The sequence below is a fragment of the Aulonocara sp. 'chitande type north' Nkhata Bay genome, linkage group LG17 (assembly GCF_057382095.1).
Source record: "Aulonocara sp. 'chitande type north' Nkhata Bay isolate Kocher_YH1m ecotype deep benthic linkage group LG17, A_spYH_male_GT1.1, whole genome shotgun sequence".
Classification (NCBI taxonomy): Eukaryota; Metazoa; Chordata; class Actinopteri; order Cichliformes; family Cichlidae; genus Aulonocara; species Aulonocara sp. 'chitande type north' Nkhata Bay.
The window spans coordinates 40,778,581-40,798,922 of record NC_141360.1 but is presented as its reverse complement, the minus strand read 5'-3'; the positions used below and the strand labels follow the sequence as shown (position 1 = coordinate 40,798,922).

At 43.2% G+C, this 20,342-nt stretch overlaps 1 protein-coding gene across 3 annotated transcripts in view; it reads right to left on the bottom strand.

Annotated features, from left to right (window-relative positions):
* zap70 (zeta chain of T cell receptor associated protein kinase 70) overlaps positions 1-20,342 on the bottom strand; it is a 41,606-nt gene that overhangs the window by 806 nt on the left and 20,458 nt on the right. The window contains exons 3-14 of one of the 3 annotated variants that reach the window (XM_086268141.1): positions 14,961-15,036; positions 6,755-7,221; positions 5,032-5,192; positions 4,808-4,946; positions 4,640-4,724; positions 4,476-4,495; positions 4,353-4,392; positions 3,788-3,986; positions 3,489-3,695; positions 1,302-1,494; positions 776-916; positions 580-692 (exon numbers count right to left, since the gene is read on the bottom strand). In XM_086268141.1, coding sequence (XP_086124267.1) covers positions 580-692; positions 776-916; positions 1,302-1,494; positions 3,489-3,695; positions 3,788-3,986; positions 4,353-4,392; positions 4,476-4,495; positions 4,640-4,724; positions 4,808-4,946; positions 5,032-5,192; positions 6,755-7,221; positions 14,961-15,036 — 1,841 coding nt within the window. Of the gene's footprint in view, positions 1-579; positions 693-775; positions 917-1,301; positions 1,495-3,488; positions 3,696-3,787; positions 3,987-4,352; positions 4,393-4,475; positions 4,496-4,639; positions 4,725-4,807; positions 4,947-5,031; positions 5,193-6,754; positions 7,222-7,566; positions 8,037-12,461; positions 12,598-14,960; positions 15,037-20,342 lie in introns of those variants that run through there. The other 2 variants (XM_086268142.1, XM_086268143.1) reach the window with 2 other exon arrangements.

Sequence of the window (20,342 nt, the reverse complement as noted above, 5' to 3'; positions counted from 1 at the left end):
GCAGCCATGCCTGACGTATGAAAACTACATAAGTCATTAAATACACTGCTGTGAAAAGTGTTTGCCCTCCTCCTGTTTTCTTAGTTTAGTTTTTTGCACATTTGTCATACATATGTTTCAGGTCATCAAACTAATTTTAAATGAGTCTTTTTAGACAAAAACAACAAGAGTAAATACAAAATGCAGTTTTTAAACGATTTAAGTACGTTTACTTTATTCAGGGAAAAAAGCTACAGACCCTGCGTGAAAGACTAATTGCTCCCTAAAGCTAATAGCTGGTTGTGCCACTCTTGGCAGCAAGAACTGCAATCTAGCATTTGTGATAACTGGCAATGAGTCTTTCAGCCACTCTTCGTGGCAGTATTGTTTAATTCAGCCAGACTGGTGGGTTTGAGCATTAACGGTGTGTTCAAGCATCTCAGCTGGATTTGAGCTCGGACTTTGAATGTACCATTTCTTTCCCAGTTTGTTTCTTATTGTGGAAACATGAACTCTTGTTGTTTTGTTGTACATACATACAGACAACCTCTGTTTATGCCTCTCTTATATAACGCACGCACAAGACCATCGGTTTCTCACTTGTATGTCCAGCACTCTTTCATCAGTGTATATACTCGCTCTGGACACGCCGCCGGACAATCCATGCGGCTCCCGTTCTCAATGAAGCGGATCACGTCGGGTCCTTTCATTTTCTGGAGAACAAATTCAAAGACAGGCAGCGTGAGCTCTGGGATCACGTCATGCTTTGATAACCTTCTGCAGTAATCTGTCTTACCTTGTAGGGTTTCCCTCCGTAGGAGAACGCCTCCCACATGGTGACACCAAAACTCCACACGTCGCTTTTGCTGGAGAATTTGTGGAAGAGTATACATTCTGGTGCGTACCACTTGAGCGGCCATTTACCTGCAGTACGAGCCTGTGAACACAACGTTTATGATGATGAGAAGCACGCCAAGGACTCGGCCAAAGCAAGCAAACATCGGCGATGGTATTTAGGGCCTTGGAGTGAAGGATTGCTGGGGCTCTCTGGTAACTACATCCACTCCAGATATGGGTCAGTAAATCAGTAAAATGGAAATCAATTGAGTGTTTAGTTCAAACAGGGCACCTGACACATTTTTGTCAATAGGAGCTAATTACTGTTTGCACATTGTGAGGTCAGCAACTCGCAGAAGGGCAATCCATCTAAGACATACTCTCTGTTTGCACACACTGATAAAACCCACACCGGACTCTCTAATCACTCTGTATTCATGCAACTTTGTCTTGCGGTACAACAATATTAAAAAATTCGTGAGTACTTTGTAGTAGTTGTCATCTGCTCCCAGGGCCTTGGAGAGGCCAAAGTCACTGATTTTGGCGAACTGTTGATTGACCAGCAGGACGTTGCGAGCCGCTAAATCTCTGTGCACAAAGTTCTTCTCCTCCAGATACTTCATGCCCATCGACACCTGGTGCATCAGGTTCACAATGTTCTCCACCGATACGGTATCCCTGTGAGGACACACGTCCAGAGAAAAGAAGCATTAGGATATTTTTAGTACACAAATGTAGTTTTTTCCTAAGACAGCTGGGATGGGCTCCAGCTGCACCCCCTGAACCTGGACTGGAAAAGCAGAAGTAAATAGATGGACAGACGATCGATGATGATGATGACACAAAACTTGTCCAGTTCCTTTTGATGCAACAAAACACTGAATATTATTGCAGTTTTAAGTATCCAGAAACCTTCAAATGAAGCAGCCTGAAAAATGAACCATCCTAAGTTTGAGTCTTTAAGACAGAAGTGGGGAACTCCAGGTGAGGTTTTAGATCTCACCCTGGGTCAACACACCTGAATCAATTTATTAGTTCATTACCAGGCCTCTGAAGAACTTCAGGACATGTTGAGGAGGTCAATTAGCCGTAATCAGCTGTGTTGGATCAAGGACCTGCAGGACACCGGCCCTCGAGGCCTGGAGTTGGACACCCCTGCTTTAAGACATATTTGGAGTTTTGGAATCATCCACCTCTCCATTTTCTGCTGCTTTTCCAGCTCCGAGTCATGGGGGCAACAGTCTGAGCTGAAACGCCTCATCCAGATGTTCAGGGGAAATACCGAGGTGTTGGCAAAATGTGAGCTCTGTCCTGGTTCTGCCCCAGGGCCTTCACCTGGGAGGACATGCCCAAAACACCTCACCTAGGATGACTCTCAGCTGGAGAAGCTTTTGCGTGTCATTCCCCTGCTCTTTTATCTATCTCTAATATCTCTATTGACTGGACTTGAGTTATAGGCTTCTCTTTGCTTTACTTAAGTCTTGGAAAGAGTGAAGGTGGCTATTAAAATGTTATCCTGGCACTAAAGCAAACACATAACCTAAAGGACGTGTAAAATCACATCCCCATGTTCCAACTTCTGCCCTTCGAGAGCTGCTGCTGTCCATACAGAGTACGGTCTTGCCTGCTCTCCTATAAAATTAAGATGTAAGAAAGCGTACGTTCACTTTTGTTGTTCTGTATTTATTCCGTCATAACGTGACAGTTCTGAGAATACATGGAGCTGCCACAGGAAAAAAGAACGGCCTCATAAAGATCAGAAATGTCTTGGACGAACAGATTGTCTGATTCATTCCTCATCAGCATGTCATGGCAAGGACTTCTGCAGTGTCAGTATCAGAATCCACCTGAGAAGTACAGACTTGTACCAGGACGCACTTTGAGGGCTCACCTTGAATAGAAAGGGGTTATAGTAGCACCACTCTGTTTACTATTTACCACGTAGAAGAGCTGAGTTCTTTGAGATAAAGTAAGATTATTCACATCGACATGTTTTGATCCTTGTTACAGCTGAAAGATTTCTATGCATGAAACTGACTGACCCTAAACCACAGCCCTGTTTGGTGCAAAACCCATCCTGGGGCAGTGCATGTCTGTGGGAGCTGTTAGGGTTACACTGACATGTATGTATTTTTGTAAAGTCAGAGCGTAATCTGATCTGACTCTACACATGCTATATAGGATTCGTAAGGATCTGAGTGTCATGAAAAATAATAAATAAGATGGTTTTTTTATATAAAAATATGTAAGTCAGACCTTAATCAGTCTCCTAGTTACACTCCTAAAACTGAAATCTCACTATTGCTGGTTTAAAAAATCCTCTGAAGTTTTATTCACTAAAGATTTTTTTTAAAGGTTTACTTGAGTCATTTGTGTTATTTCAACAAAATACTGTGTTTTTTGGATTTACTTTAAAAAAAATGTACAATGAATGTAAAACATTGAAGCAATACATAAAATATATAAAATAAATACGTAACTGATAAATAAATGAAATAAGAAATATTAACACTTTTATTCAAAAGTTATGTCAAGTGGTTCCACCCAACCGTGCTGCAGGTTAGGATAACTGCTAAGAAACTGACTCAAAGAAAAACCAGAGTTTACCAATAAATAAATAAATAAAACAACTTTTTTTAAGTGTAACTACAAACAGTTAAAGATGAACTTACTTGTTGGAGGAGAGGAATTTGTTCAGCGGTCCGGCAGAAGCCATCTCCATGACCAGCATAAGACAGTCTGCGTTGCACAGGCCAAGCATGCGGACGATGAACGGGTTACTCAGCTGGTGCATGATCTCTGCCTCCCGCATCATCTCCTCCTTCACCAGCTTCTCGTTGTCGTTCTTCAGCACCTTGACGGCCACGTCTATCTGACCCCTGAATCCAAACAAAACACAGGCAGCGACATCAGTAGACGCACGCACGCACGTACGGCTCAGCGTCTGTTTTTAAAATGTTCGGCTCCTCACGATTCTGTTTTGAAGACTCCCTTCTTGACACAGCCAAAGTTCCCAGAGCCGAGCTCCACCTCGTCCATCAGCAGGTCGGACCTCTGGATGTTGAACCTCTTGATATCATTGGGGTTGTGATACGGGTTGAATCCATTGCAGTCCATGGGGAGAAGGTCGCGGTCTTCGGGCACAGTAGTCTTTGTGACCAATGCAAGAGCTGCAAAGTACAAATTGCACACAATAAATTGCATGTACTTTGTTTGTAGATATAATGTGCAAAATATTTCAAACTTGAAGGTTTTACATTCAAAATCACGTATCAGAGTCTAAAACATGATGCACTTGTATAAATTAATTACCCAGTGATATATTAACTGGACACTGTTACTGAGGAATTACATTTTTTAACTCACAACCTTTAAACACAGCGCTTGGCATGCAGTTATAATCTATCAGATTTCAGTCTTCCTTCTACGACTGATTGTGTAATTGTGAGTTTTTTTATTTGAACGCATCCTTGCAGGAACAGCCATCGCAGTTTATGCTCAATGCTGCCTGTGTGTTTGCACTGCTGGCTACCGACCTCGAGGTGGCGGTGTGTATCCATTGGCGCCGCGTGGCCTCTGAAAGGAATGACAAAGAAATAAATCTCAGAGGATGAAGACGTGCGCTGACTTGAACAGTGCAGGATGTACCGACTACTTACATTGGGAAGACTGGGTGTCTCTGAAAAATGACAGGAGAATTTCATTAGTGAATAGAATCAAAAAAGAACGTTGCGTATTATATTATTCATATTATGAATAAACCACAATATAAACTGCAAATTCAGGCTGAGATGTGATTAAAAAAGGAAAGATTGGTCAGTACTTTCAACAGCAGCTTTGCCGTTAACACACGCCTCTCCGAGAACGGTTACAAGGCCGTCAGGTTTCATCTTCAGATACTCCACCAGCTGAACATTGAGAATAAGTTTAGTTTAGGCCAGAAAAACGACACACAAGTAAAGAGGAAGAAAAAAAGAGCCTGAGGACCGACCTGCCAGACTGTGTCAAACTTTGTTCCCTCAGGCATAGAGAATTTCCCCGACTTGTCCTGGAGGATCTGATAGTGGTACACCGTTTTCCCGTACATCATGGAGAGAGCGTATGTGCCAGACTCCTCTCTGTCTCTGATTCTGAGGAACAAAACACACATAAATGCAAAATCTTTACCCAACAAACAAACACAGCAGGCTTTTTAAAAAAGAAGCAAAAACTTACAGAAACTTGCCGTCCGGTTGTGCTCCCGAGTAAAGCCGCCTCTCCCCCTCATGGCGGGAGATTTTGCCGTGGTACCAAGGCATTTTCTCATGGGCTGTAGTTGCGATCAGCTTCTCGAGCTGAGGAGCTTGACTGATGATGGCCTGCTCCATGGCTTCGCCCTGAACCGGAAAAATGATCACGTGTTATCTCCGTGTTTTGCAATAATGACTTTTTATCTAAAATTGCGGGGAGGACTGCATCGCAGCTTGCTGGTGTTTCTGAATTTGCTCATGCTGGGTGTCAAATGCGGTGGAAGGTGGTGCATGTGAAGCTCAGAGAGGGAACGTTATGACACTCGAGCTGCAGGTGAATTCTGCATAGACGTGGAGCTAGTTTGGCTCTTCAGTTGTATCACCGGTGTCAAAAAGATACTGATCGTTGTATGTGGCAGGTTACTGGAGGAGGCACAAGTGAAAATGCTCTTCTTAGCTTTAGTCTTGTTGACTAATTCTTTCAGTGCTGTCATCTCAGACCCTCGTACTCCCACCTGGCCTGCCTTTTCTTTCCAGTTACCTGCTCACTTTGTTCCTATTCCCCCATCTTGACTCTTTACTTTAGCTTCTACCGTCTGTCTCATACTTTTGGTTCTCGTTTCTAAGAACTGTAGCTTGTTAGTGCAACTACTTTCCCCAGGCCACAGAAACCTTCAGAGGAACTGAGAGCTCCTACCTGTGTTCCTACTTGAGGAAAGGTTTGGAGAGATTGTGTGTGGGCAAAGTCTCTCCCACTCCACCAAAAAAGTCCCTTCAGAAATGTCAGTTAAACCAGACTCAAACATACGGCTTGCGGGGAAGACCTTTCCCCGAGTTAGAGTCCGATCGGGGCCACAAAATGAAAACGTTGCAGAGAAGAAGGTCACAACTTCAAACTTCTCGTTGTATTTGCAGAGAGCCATTAAGAAGGGAGGGATTGTCCGAGTCCGAGGTCTGGGCCGTCACAAGTTTTTCAAAAGTTGTTTAAAGTCTACCAGCAAAGTGTGACCTGGCGCTGCCACACCACTGATCTTTAACTTTGAACACTTTGTTTCTTTGTAACGACATTCACTGACTGATGTGGGAAAACTGACACATGTTGGTAAGATTGCTGATTTTTGATAAGACACCTCGTGTTGTTGTTTTTTAAATAGTGGTTCATTAAATGTGAAGGTTTCTCAGACGTACGTGTACTTTTAAAAAAATATCTACATGTCAATACAGCAGTGGAAAGTTTTATCTGTGCAGCTGCTCTCAAATAACCACAAAAAAACAAAATGGCAAATTTTGCTTACAGGCGAAAACATTTATCAGATCACAAATTTTTTATTTTGTATAAATTTTTCACCCATCAGCAGATTTTCTATTTGGTTTATTTGCTATATTTTGCAGCGCGATGAGGGCGGAAAATATAACGACTGAAGAGATCACTTTGACTGCACTGTACAGCGGGCTGGATGCAGACATCAAAGCTATCTCCATGAGCAGAAGTCAGCACATTTGCATGGTTAAATTTTGTAAAAACAACAACCGTAGTTTGTTGGGAAGACATTTAAACATATTCAATATCACAGAAAAGTAATTATAGCTAAAAAATGAACTTTTCAGTCTCCGAAATGCTCAGGTAAAGTACAAGTAGCTCAAAACTCTACCCTACATGGTTATTTTCTTTTTCTAAACTCTTCAGCACCACCCGACACCCGGCTCACCTCCAGATTCCAGGTCTGCTTCACGTACTCCCTCAGCATGTTTTCTCTCAGACTGTCAAACACGCCTTGCCTGATCGGCGTATCTGGGGAGCGTAGACACGGCTTCTTCAGGAGGCACACCAGGCCGTCGGAGTCTTTGCTGTAAAACTCACAGAGCTCTGCAGGGCCACAGTGAGGCTTCCCTCCTGTGATGCAGTAAGTCCCGTTAAGCTGTTTCTCTACGGAGTAATGGTGGAACTCCAGGTTCCACACGATAGACAAGACGTAGCCCCCCAGACTGCGGAGACACTGCCGCAGCAAGAAGAGGCCGTCGGACATCCCAGCCAGCTTCAGGTGCTGCTCGGCGTCCGAGCGACTGATGCTGCCGTAGAAGAAAGGCAGCTCGGCCGCAGGGTCGATGGACATGGTGAGACCTGGTAAAAGTTGGCCTGGCCTTGAAGTCCTGGATGTAATCAGTGAGAGAGAAACTAGAGAGACAGAGAGGAGGGAGGGGGACATTTCTTTGAGAAAACTGACCAATGGCACAGATTGAAACAAATTTGCCACCTCTGACCGCTCGGCTTTTTTAGTTTCTACCTCCTCCACTCACAGCCAGATCAATGCAACTTTCTAATTTACCAAATTACAAATACAAGTTGGTGGGAATACAGCTTAAAAATGGACAACACTAAAATCAGTACTACAAAAAGCAACAGAAAAGCCCCAAAAGACAGACACACACACACACACACACACACACACACACACACACACACACACACACACACACACACACACACACACACACACACACACAACCTGGATAACCTCACCTTCTCTTCCCTTCCCAGCTGTGTTTCACTAGGATCTACAACAAACCCAACAGAGCTGCGCTTCTCAGGAGCCTGACACGTACAAGTGAGGAGACATATGTGGGGATGTGACACTTAGCATGAGGCACCCACACTTTGAGACTGCATAAAGTTTGCAGGTTAACAAAGTGATGACACAAGCCACAACAGGAAGTCGCAGTCCGCCCTCACAGCCTCCTTTCTCCAGCGTGTCGCTCTTCCGTTGAACAGGTGCTGTACGGTTACAGAACATTCCCTCTGCTTTAAAACTCATCGTTTTTTCATTTTATGGAACAAAAAAACTGAGATCAAAGTATCGTTACTGTAACGAGCGTGTGCGCGATGAGAAGCGCTGGTACTCGGTTGACTTTATTGTGAACGGGAGTAAGGACAACTTTAAAATCAAAAGGGTTTCGACTGCAGCGTGGAACGGTTACGCGACAACAAGCAGAAGATGTTTGAGATAAAGAGGGAAATCGACAGCGATCACAAGACGTCACAGGCATCAGCTCAGAAAACCCAGAAAGGAAATGATCTGAAATGAAGAGAAAGATCGAGATTTCATGAAGACACGCAGGAGATCAGCCAGGCTGCTCTCCTGAGCTCTTCTTCGATTTGGGAGTAAATAAAGACGAGAAGCACATTTAAACAAAGCGGCATGCAAACTGATACGTGATTGTCTTTGTGTTATTCTCACTATGTGTCCATCAGTTTCATTTCTTCATATCAGTGAAAACTTCACCCCCTCACAAAGAGTGCAGTTTTTATAACGATGAAATTATAAACCTAAAACCTGACATACACAGCATGTGCCATAAGTTACTTACAGTAAAACAGGAGGTGTGATTACCAAAAGCTGGCAAATCTACTTTACTGTAATTTAACTTCTTACACCGTAACATATAACATGTTTTTAAACACTATGTGAAATAAAAAGTGCAAAACCTCAGCTTCCTGGTTATATACCTGAGCTGCTTCCCACATCAACAGTGGACAACCAAACAGCAACATACGACTGCCACAAGAAACCAGGTTTTACTGCAGCATGACCTCCAAAACGCCACAACAAAGACCAGACCCTACAGTGTGGACAAATGGATGTCGCCTAGACATGAGCAGCAATGCTGGAGCGCTTCATGATCTGCACCTAAAAGGTGTTTATTTTAGTCAGTATGGATGTGCAGCACATGGAAAACTGGTTTTTCTAACGAATGGAGACTAACTGTTCATACGTTTATTCAACTTCTGCACCACCTAATCCGATCTCAACACACGGGAATAACTATTATGGAGTTTATTTTTATTTTTAATGCAGAAAGGTGTTTATCTTTTTGCTGTCATTTGACTTTAAAGCTAAAATAAGCTTCTTTTTTTACCCCATTCTGCTTAAATTTAGTGTGCAAATTTGCTTATTGCATTATTTTATATTAATGTACATTTAATTATTTTTTATTTTAGACTGCTTTGAGAGCAAAAAAGGCAATTTAAAGGCATCAACTTGAGCTCCATGTAAGCACTTTCTGATATTTTATAGATAAACAATAAATGACTTGCATCTTGTTTGTGTATGTGTTGAGAAAGGAGGTCTACTCCTGTAAAAAGTCTATAAATGGATGCAGGTGACTCTATTCTTTTTCCCCATTTCTCATTTAAATTCCCCATACACTGTGGGGCGTTTAAGTGGGTAGCGCGGTGATACAGCAGCTCAAAATTTATGATCAACTTCTGTGATATTACTTGAGCAAACTGAAAGGGAAAGTGAATTTAATAACAAACCCCCTTTAACAGACCGTGACAAGCATATTAGCCATGCTGCTGTAATTTACGACCAAACTAACCAAAACACTGACGGCTTTCCAACAAAACATTAAAAGGTCCAACAACAGCAGAAGCCAAGTCCCGGCTCTGCGTGTGCTCTTTATAAACTAAGAGTTTGGTGCTTTCTTTCTTTTTTCTCCGCCCTCCCTCTTTTTATTTAACAAAAACAAAGACTGGCGGGAGATGAGGCGACACATGGCACGGTTCCTGAGCCAAGCTTTGAACCCACACTGTTGCGGGGTGTCTTTCATGCAGCGCCCCGGACTAACACACAGAAACTGTTTGCATGCAGTGTATAATTCCCTCTGATGTGCAAAGAATACTTTGGTACAAGAGTGTTGCAGAGTAAGCAGATAGTGATTGACCCAATGAGTGGTGGAAAAAAAGAGTCCTATGAGTCACTCTGTTTTCAGCAAGCCGAGGACTCGACACGAGATCTCGAGGCCTGAACGCTCGTTTTCCACAGAGAACAGAGAGAAAGTTTTCTGATGTGAGAGTAAATGCAATTAAATAGGAATCAAAAACCTGATTGTGTTTGTCATTTGGTCAAACTCGTCTGTTCTCGGCAGACTCACAGCTCCAGGTTATCGTTTTAGATGGCAGTGATAACGGGGGTTGTGACAGAGCGAAACGAAACACGGCGGCCATTATGATCTTTCTGGTGGGTTCACCATTTCTATCTTGTCATAATGGCTAACCCGCCACAACATTATGTGCTCGGACGCACGAGCTTCGACAGACTATGCGAATACTTTGACATCTTCAAACCATTTGCGCTCGGATAAAAGCAACGAGGTCGAGCTTTTAAAGGCGACCTCAGCGCAAGCGTCAAGTGTTTATTCAAGTAAACCACAATTAGGAAGCATAAACATTAGCAGCGGAAACACATTCGACATGAAGGCAGAGCAGCGCTTAGAGCTGACAGCGTTATGTGCTCATGTTTAGCGTTTACAGTCCTCAACTTTTTTTTAGCTGGGTGCGTTAGCGTGCTAACACGTGCTAATGTGAAGGAAGAACTAAACGAGGAAGAAGATGGGGACGTCGTTGACAAAAGTGAAGAGGACTTTAATTTTTTTAAACAGTTTTTGCTGAAATATTTAAAAAATAATTTTAAAAAAACCCAACCCCATTGTGGCCTCTGGACCCAGATAGCAGGGCTACTTATGGCTCGCTAGCAAATGCTACGTAAGCTAGATCTAGCCTAATACTCAGTAGACAAGCTTGACATCTGTCACACCAAGCCTAGTGTGGCCCAGCTGTCACAACACACCTGTAATCTGACCCATATAAGATGAATTAGGGGCTTCTGGCCCACAGAAAACCTGGAAAATGATCATTTATTGCAAAGAAAAGCCAGCGCGTCATCACAGTCACTGTTATTCTTCACAGTACTTTTCTCAGATGTGTCAGTCTGACGCGTGGTAACCAAGTACAGCTACAGGTTTTAGAAAAATAAACCATTTGTGTAATATTTGTGTTACTGAGTGTAAACTCCTCCTCGGCTCATTTAAACAGCAGAAATATTATTAATATGTGGGCACAGTCACAGTGTTGAAGTGGGGAACCCGACAAGAGGCAGAAACGTGCTTGGTGTAAATAGCGATCAGTCAAATAGCTGCTTAACTGGCTGCTGAGAACAACATGACAAAAAGCAAATCACCAGAACAGTGTTGGTCCTTATCACGCACGAACGCACCAGCGTGAGCTCAGACAGTCGATGTGCCTCTCTGTTTTCTGTAGATTACCCACTGATATTAAATCAAGAGCATAGCAGTGATAACTATTTAGAGTTTTTAGGTCATGATTATTTTCTTTGTGATATCAGGAAGTTAGCTCATGGCTGTGCAACTCGAAGCATTTCTCTGTACATACATCAATGCGCGAGACTGTGTAGGCACCTCAAAACAGACAATGTGCCCTTTAACTGTCACATATGAAATTTTTTTTCCAACAAAACTGAGCGAGCGTTCGAAGCGTGTAGGTGGAGTTGGATAAGAAAGTGCATCTGAAATCAGGAGCCCAAATGCCCCAAAGTGAATCATTATTTCCTGAATCAGTGGAAAAAAGTTGTTGTTAGGTCCTGTTATCTGCTTTATGTTTTCCAAAGTCTGTACAGCACCTGGGAAATAACCTGACAAGATGTGATTAAATCACATTAACTGTTCAGGCCTACCTCAGGTAGGATTCATTAGCATTCAAAGAGAGATTTATATTCCTCTTAACAATAACTCTACTTTGATTTCTGTTCACTATAATGAGTGTTTGTGTCAACCCTGTCTTTATCTAAAAATAAACTATGCTAAAACTCTGAATATCACACTGTGAGTTAAACAGAGCCCGTTCTGCACGTAAAAATTCCTCTTCTGCTCGTCCAAACCGATTCTGTCCGACTGTGGCCGACACATGTAGCAGATATGCCTCAGTGCAGCACCCAAAATACATCCAGTCATTTTAAGAACAGTTACAAGGGATCACAGACACACACGGACCTCTTGGGTGTCTTAAAACCTACACCATTTTTTTTTGGTTTTCTATTCCAAGTCGCAATGAAAGCAGCTATTTATGTTTTGAGCATGTAATGACTGCTTTTCTGAGCCAGAGCAACAATGCCGCGGCCGACTGCGGTGCACGCACTCTTTTATTCTCCTTTTTTTTGACTGTTTCTATATAGTTGTGAATATAAAACAAACCTCAGTTGGAATTAAATTTAACTGATCGATTAGATCTTGTTGGACTGAAGTCATCAAAAACTTTGTAAATGAATAGCTAAACTACATTTTCACATGTTTCATGGCCTCATGTTGCTATTAAATCAACGTTTACTCAAATATGTGAATTCTCGAGCACATCGAGTTCAAACTCCTTTGCAGCTTTTTGTCTGTATAACTGCATTACAGCAACTTCTCAGGCTCAGACTTCAGGTCGTCTTACTTTCACCCACCTTACTGGGCTGTTGTGTTTTTCCACACAAGACACAAGTATATACATAAGTGTAACTAACCAGTTTAACCAATACGACACAGTCTGTTGTTACATAATCAGATATAAAAAAAACTTACAGAGCACTGTTGTTCCAGGCAGACGCAGAGCGGTGTTGTTGCTTCAGAGGCAAAGATATATCTGTTGATCTGACAGAAATGTAAGGTGCTGTGAAGACGCGAGGGTTTAGAGACAATGACACACACTCACATACACACACACAAACCCACACACAGGCAAAACGGCAAATGGCATGCGTGGAGGGCTGATTTCAGTTTGACTGTCACCAGTGAGCCTCTCAGTTAAGTTAAATCCCAGCTGATGTATTACAATCTGTACAGTGCCATGTCTGAATATGCGAAACAGTGAATTAATATTAGAAGAATAAACCAGCATTATTGGGGAGTTCCTCTTTTTTGCTTTCGAGATGAAAACGATTTGGTCTGCTGGTTGAACTCGAGTCAGGATGCACTTACTTAGCCCATGAACAAAGGGAAAGAGATTCCTCTGTCCATAGAATAAACAAAGTAACATCTTACATGTTAAAGGTCAAAAATTTGCATGCTCGATCTTCTTTGTCTTCCGCACTTCTGCACCACCATCAGCCTAACTGCCCCAGGCTGGTGTTAGTCACCGACCGTCTGCCGCTTCATGCTCGTGGTGGTCTGAGTAGGCCTTTGCACCTCTTGCCCTAAACCTACATCTAAGGATGCCTAATTATTAAAATGATGGCCTCGTTCTTCGAGCAGTCTTCTCTTCATGTTGCAATCATCCTATTTATTTATACAAAGTCAGCCATGCAAAAGCTGTAAAATAGCAAGTGGTGGTTTTACACAAGGCGCTGACCTATTTTTCAGCACCTGTAGATAGATGACATTTGACCATCATGAGTTTCCCCTTGTTTACGGCGCAGTGCTCCGTCTGTTTATCTGTTTTTGCATTTCACATTCTCACATGACAGCTGAACACGTGCAGTCAGCTGGCACTGTCCCATGAATTGATAGGATTTAAATATAAAGAGTGGAGACAGCAGAAAAGACAGCTGGCCAGGTGCTGTCCAAAATGAACATACATATGTTTGTGTACATATGTTTACAATATATACAAAACACTTTATATCGATAGTCTTTTAGATGAATTGTTAAAATTATAAAATACATTAAAGGTTAAAAGGTTAAGTCATAGCTAGGGTAACAGTAACCCCTTCCTGATTTCTTAGTTTTTTGGCATATTTGTGACACTTAAATAGAGACAAAAATAACCAGAGTAAATACAAAAAGCGGTTTTTGGGGTGGCTGTGGTAGTGTGATGGTCTCGGGTTGCTTTGCTGCTTCAGGGCGACTTGCTGTAATTGATGGAACCTGGATTCTGCTGTCTGCTGGAGGATGTCCAGCCATCACTCGGGTTATGCAGCAGGTCAGTGATCCGAAACACATCATAAGTCTACCTCTGAGTGACTAAAGCAAAAGAGGTTTTTGAGAGGCCTAGTCAAAGTCCGGACTCAAATCCAATTGAGATGTGTTGGCATGAACTTAAACAAGCTTTTCGTGTTTTAAAATCCTCTAATGTGGCTGAATTCAAACAATTCTACAAAGAAGATTTGGCGAAGAATTCCTCCACAGTGATGTAAAAGACTGATTGTCAGTTATCACAAACACTTGACTGCAGTTCTTCCAGCTGTCAGATTTAGGGGGCGATGACTTTTCACGTACGGCCGGGTAGGGTTGGAGTATTTGTTTTGTATTTACTCTGGTTATTTTTCTCTAATATTACAATTAGTTTGATGATGTGAAACATGTAAGTGTGACAAATATACCAAAAGGGAGCAAAAGAAATCGGGAAGGGGGCAAATACTTTTTCAAAGCGTTGTATCTTAGCAGCAAAAAGACTAGAGGGAGGGAAATATGTAGCTGGTGTAACATCCAAAAGCACATTCATGTTACATTCTTTGTTTAATTTCTACACATGTAAAAAAATTTTTAAATGTGTAAAAGCGTTAATTTGATATTTTACAGGAAGCTTTGAGGTTTTTACTGTGAGTGGTTGCTAGGCAACCGAGGTAACTGCTGGAGACTTCTGGGATAAATTTTGGTCTTTTAGCTGAATTTTTATAGGTTTTACAGCATTTCCTACTGATAAAGACCCCAAACCCATTTACTAAAGTAATTAACTTGTGACTAAACAATTAAATGACAGATATTTAACTTTTTTAACCGTCTTCTCTAGAAATTTATGTTTTTCATAATAGATTAAAAAAAAAATCCCCAGGATATTTCTGTGAATTAACAAAAACCTGTTTTATAATCACAGGACAGTCTGGGCAATGACCTGGAGCACTTTTTATGTAATTTCACACATTTATTTCTGACAATTTAAGCCCAAACTTGCGCTTCGTTACACGTATAGATACATGTACACGTCTAAGTTACAGAACTTGTGGTGTAGCCAGGATACTGTGTTGAGGGAGAATTGCCATCATGACATAACAGACATCTACTCTCCACTCCAGCACCTGTGCGATACCCACAGCACCAAACCAACAGCAGGGATAGCAAACCCCACACACACTCAACCCCCACCTCTGCAGCGGCTGCAGCTGCTTCTTTGGAGTTGCAGATCTGGCACCGAGTCAGCAGGATCCCGCTGAATCCAGTCCTGCAAAAACAGACAAAACGAAACCACAGAGGAAAATGTTTTCCTACAAAATAAAAGCATGCATTTTACAGGTAGGAAGTTTCAGCCATGTCCTAATCGGAGCAAGAAGTCAGTTTAATTTGGTCGAATTCAGACTGAAGTTGTAGAACTGATCACCAGGTTGAACCCCCAAAGCAGGTGTGGGTAATTCGCCCCAAGAATGACCTCTTAAAAGTCACCACAACAAGAGCTCCTTGAAACAAAGTGTGGAAAGCACAGGCTCCTAATCGAGTTGTGCTTTTCAGAGGTCAAAGTTAGATTGTGGCGCTCAAGAACTCGCAAAAAATAGGATTTATTTGAGCTTAGACCTGTCAGACTTCTTTTTATATCGAGCTGAGCAGGGCCAGATTTCCACGAAGTGGTGTAATCTGCAGGATTTATTTATTTATTTAAAGCATTTTATAGGATTTCCGGTCCGAAAACAGCCAAACAGTATGCTCAGTGAGAAGGACTAGACGCCTTCTGCTTCTGCTTCTAAAACAGTTCGAGCTTGAGCCACTATTTAAGCTGTTTTACTGGACTCAGTGTCAGGTCTGTCATGCGCAAAGAAAACACAAACTGACCAACCACATTTTTATGCACAGTGTTCACGGGTTACAGGTATGCGTGATACAAAGTTGCGTAAAGGTCTTAGACCAACATCAGCTATCTTGGCCACAGCTCTGTATTTCTCATCGGCCCCTTGCCAACTGTGGAGTCCTGCCAAGACAAACTTTATTTTGAAATTTTTGCTCCCGGACGCTTCTATTTTTACCACGGGGGAAATTGACACCAGACTCCTTCTCTCCGCTTGTGGAAGTGGAAGAAGTTGAGTCTCCTCAGTCTCCTGCCGGCACCGCCTCCTCTCCGCTCGGCTGCTGAGGACAGACTCACATCGGAAACTTCTGCACGGGGACACGGGAAGGTAGGTCACCGAGCTCGGCTCCACTCTCTCTCATGCACAGCTCTGTAAGAAGGAAAGGCACTGCCCTGGCATGATGCTGGCTCTTCTAAGCTCTTGTCCGCTCCTTCCTGCAGAAACACTGCATGTCGCCCATATTTAGTGAGGCTCTTGCTGTCATGAGATCATTAGGTGCACCTCTGCGGACGTGAGCCTCACGCTGTCTTAGGGGATTTGTACTATTCCTAAAACCTCGAGTCCGTGAGTTGCTTCTCTTCTTCTTCGGAGTTCTTACTTATTAGCGCTGGGGTCTCCTTGTTAGCTGATGACAAGACGGTGTGCGTCTGTGTTTGTGTGTCTGTGTTTGTGTCTGCGTGTTGCTGAAGGGATGATGTGGCTGTCAGCGGACATCAGGTACCTGGTGAATGGTGGCGTTGTGTCGTTCGCCGGCTGGGGGCGCTACTCGCAGTTGCTCCAAAGCGCACTAAATCTGCAGCCCGTTTCTAAAGTTGCTAAAGTGTTATCACGGAAAACATTTAGACTGTTGCTAGTGTACTATATTTAGACTATATGTAACATTATGATAAACAGAGGGGCGAGCACAGGTTTAGAGACACAGATGTGGAATCATTGGCTGTGTGACATATCAGCACATGCACGTCCAAACAGCACGAATGACAGATGTGCAGGTTTCCTGATCACCGTGCAACATTTTTATCATTATTATTATTTTGCAGAAATATTCTTTAGCACACACAGATACAGTTTTAGTTTTTTATTTTGCTCCCATAAAAAACGCAACGTGGATGTGTAGTTTTACCAGATTACGCACACTTCTCCTTTTCTTCACATCCACATGTGATGCTTTTGTGTTTAAATCTCCTCCTTCTCCTTTTTTGGTAGCACTCATTCAACTTCATAGTAACCTTAAATTGGCTGCTGCCTCTATTAGGACAGCAAATTTACTTTATTTGTCCTGGGTCAGGTCGGTGCCTCCCAGAACTGCACAGCTTTTCTGTAACCTGCACATTTTTTCAATTTCTTTCTTTCTTCTTTTCTTGATTGCAGAGCTGAACTGACAGGCAAGCCTCTGTCAGTTCAGCTCTGCAATCATTTTAACGCTGAACATTAAAGATTCCAGCAAATGTAAGGCTTTGCCTGTCGTAATGAATATTTTTGGTGTTTTTTGGATTGTTGTCAGTCGTAAACCAGATAAAAGACAGAAAGAGAAAAGCCTCCTCTGCCATCTGTGCTGCGCTGGTTCACTCACTCCGTGTCGAGTCAGCTCTCTCTCTCTCACTAAATATTGTTTCAGACTTAGAGAAGGACATTTTCAGTGAGGGGAGCACATCCGAGGTTCTCCGGCCTGTTTATGTTCCCACTTTTCATCTGCACACTGTTTATTTGGGGAAACAGAGAAAGGAATGCCTGCACTTTTCTCCTTCTTCTGCCTTATTTATTTATTTATTTTTACCAGAGATTTTAATCTGAGATATGATTCCACCCTCTCTGTCACCTGTCCAGGCTTCATGTTGATGGTGATCATGACTTATTTTTATTTATTCAAGGAGTTGATGCTGAGGCTGACGGACGCTGATGTGCGCGATTCGCTCCCTCACGGTCTCATTTGGACAGAGAAACTGTGGCGTGCAGTTACATGAAATAATAAACTCAACCTAAAGCTGATTCGTGTGCTCTCTGCTGACCAAAGTGGAGACTATATATATATATATTTAGAGTAGTGGCAGTGGTGGGGGTGCTGTCCCAGACTTGAAGCTGAGCTGAGGGACACTTAGCATCTGTGCGGTCGACACAGACCGGTCATATGGTTTTGATTAGCGTGCTAGTTTTCGGATAGCTGCACTCTCCCTGGCAGCGGTTAGACACAAGGACAGCATAGTTAGGCTGCAGTATGAAAAAGGAATATCCATCCTGTTAAACACAGTTATAAAAACGCACCAGTCAGTGTTCAGTAGATGATCAGATTATAAAAAAATAGAAGTGACGTGTCAATATGCCTCAGGGTCCACTGACTTGATTACACTTGAGTATTTTGGCCCACCCTTAAATTCCCACCTAATTATCCCGTGCGCTCCAACTCCTTTCTCTCTTGGTAACAACGACCCCTTTCTTTTCTCCTCTGCAAAGCTCTGATAGCCCTGGAAGCTGTGTGGCCCGGCTCGGAGCCCCCTCCCCTTTCCTTTCCTTTTTCTTTTTTTGGCCGCGATTGTAGAGCTATACGGTCGATATCCATCCAAGCAAAACCCAGACCCCGGAGAGTCCGTGCGCGCGCGCGCGCGCGCTCGCCTCGGCCTGGCCTCCTGACAAACATACGCTTTTTATTTCGTACAAGTGATACAGCCCAGAGGGAAAGCTTTGCACAACAGGAAGATGTACAACGCCGTCACCTCTGCGAGACAGCTCTCTCTTAATTTAGCCGCATTTCCAGAGTAGCAATAATTTACCAGAAGAGCTGTGTGCGCGGCGGTGCATGCGTGTTGTGGTGTGTGTGAAGCCTGTCCACAAATCTTTCTTAGCAGCTGTATTTGAATAGCACTAGTTTGTGTGTGTGTTGGGGGGGGGGGGGGGGGGGGGGTCCTATCTCTCCTCTCTTTCTCTGGCTTAAGTAAACAAGAGGAGATGTAGTGGTCATGAAAAGCACTTGATAGCAAGTCTAATAAGCCCACAATAAATCGAGAGCTGTGCAGAAACAAGTAATGAAAATGGAAAGGGAGCTTGGCTCGCGCAGGAAATGACTGGGAGAAAGCCGGAGGAGGGAGGGAGGGAGGGAGGGGAGAAAGACTTTTAGTTGTTCCATATATGAGGGAAGTTGCAACAGCACAAAGACCCCTCATTGTTTTTAAAGCAAGCTTTCTTTCTTTCTTTTTAGTTTTGAACTGTACCTGCCCGTCGCTGTGTGAAATTAAGCAAGAGCCACATTAGGGGCCCTTTCATCTCCTCCACACTCAGTTTAGAGTATTAACACTCAAGAATGGCTCTCCCAGCTGGCTTGAATAGCTTACACTCCCCTCTCTTTCCCTCTCTCATTGCCTTCAGATTCTGCACTTGGCTTTTTTTTCCCTCCTCCTTTTCTTTTTTTTGCAGGAGGCAACTTGTTCCCCCTGCTCTCGTCACCAAAAGGTTTCCCATCTGCCTCCGATTACCTTTGGCTGCAGTTGGTTAGCCGCCAGCCATCTGGGCCAGTGCGGCGTCTCCGCTCGCTCTTCTCTCCCCAGACAGCTCTGAGGGAGGGAGGCTAGCAGGGCTGGGACAAGAGTAAAGCTGGGTGGGCAGACTTTACTGGAGGATAGGGCTGGGTTTTTAGCTGACACTGCAATATGTAGCCAGGAAACTCAAGTCAAAAGAGAGAGAAGGGCACCCATGAAACTGTGACTGCCGATTCCTGGCTCCGCTCTTGTTTTTGTAATGGGTACTGTGTGGATGAGGAAGTCGTTTTTCCATTGTTATTATAATCTTGCTGCATGTTTGTCTCAAAGGACACAAAAATAATAAAAAAAGAGCCTGAGGATTATTTATAGCACTCGACGGCTAAATTAGTGGTGTGGAAAAGAACGACACAAGAAAGAAATTTGTGATGCTGAACTTTTACCTGCATACGGTCTTAAAAGCTTTCTGTTCATAGAGTCACATCTGTCAGGGTAAAACACTAGCTGTCATCTGCTGACTCAGAACTGGCTTTGTTCACTACTGTGCAAATCATGTCCTTTATTTCCTGTTGTGCCTTCTTTCATTTGCTGTAATTAAAGGTTTAAGCCTTGTTAAGTACCACTGCTGTGCACAGGCCACATGAAACACCAGCATTAGGTCTTTTGTCAGCTTTGGCTGAAGCTGAAGTCTACAACCTAAAGAAATGTGGGCTGCTTATCCTACTGTGGGGCGGCTGTCTGCCACAACGGGCTGGTGGTGAGGGAAGCAAGAAATCATCAAATTTGAATGTTTGTTTTTGAAGTCTTATTGTTGCTCCTGTATTTTTATTATTTATTCATTTATTTTCTTAAACTAGGGGCCTCGGATTCAGAAAAAGGCGATATTATCTGTCTGTGTTGTGCTCCAAATATCAACACTGGTTGATGTATAGGCACTCACACCATCGGTCTGCTAGTTAGTTGGCCAGTTAGTAAGCTGGATACCAGCCAGTGGGTCGCTCAGCCATGCAGGTTGCAGAGTCAGGCAGGGTAGCGGTGATGGCAACCTGCTGCGTCTCTCAAATTGGCTCATTTTACCCTCAGACCCTCTGACATAATACCCACTCCTAGCCCCGTTTGGGCACCGAGCACAGCTTTCTACGAGATCAATGGCCTCCTTTGTGTTTGAACTCTTTCCGGTGGACAGTCAGCTTAAAGTGTGGGTCCTCAGAGGCCCCAGG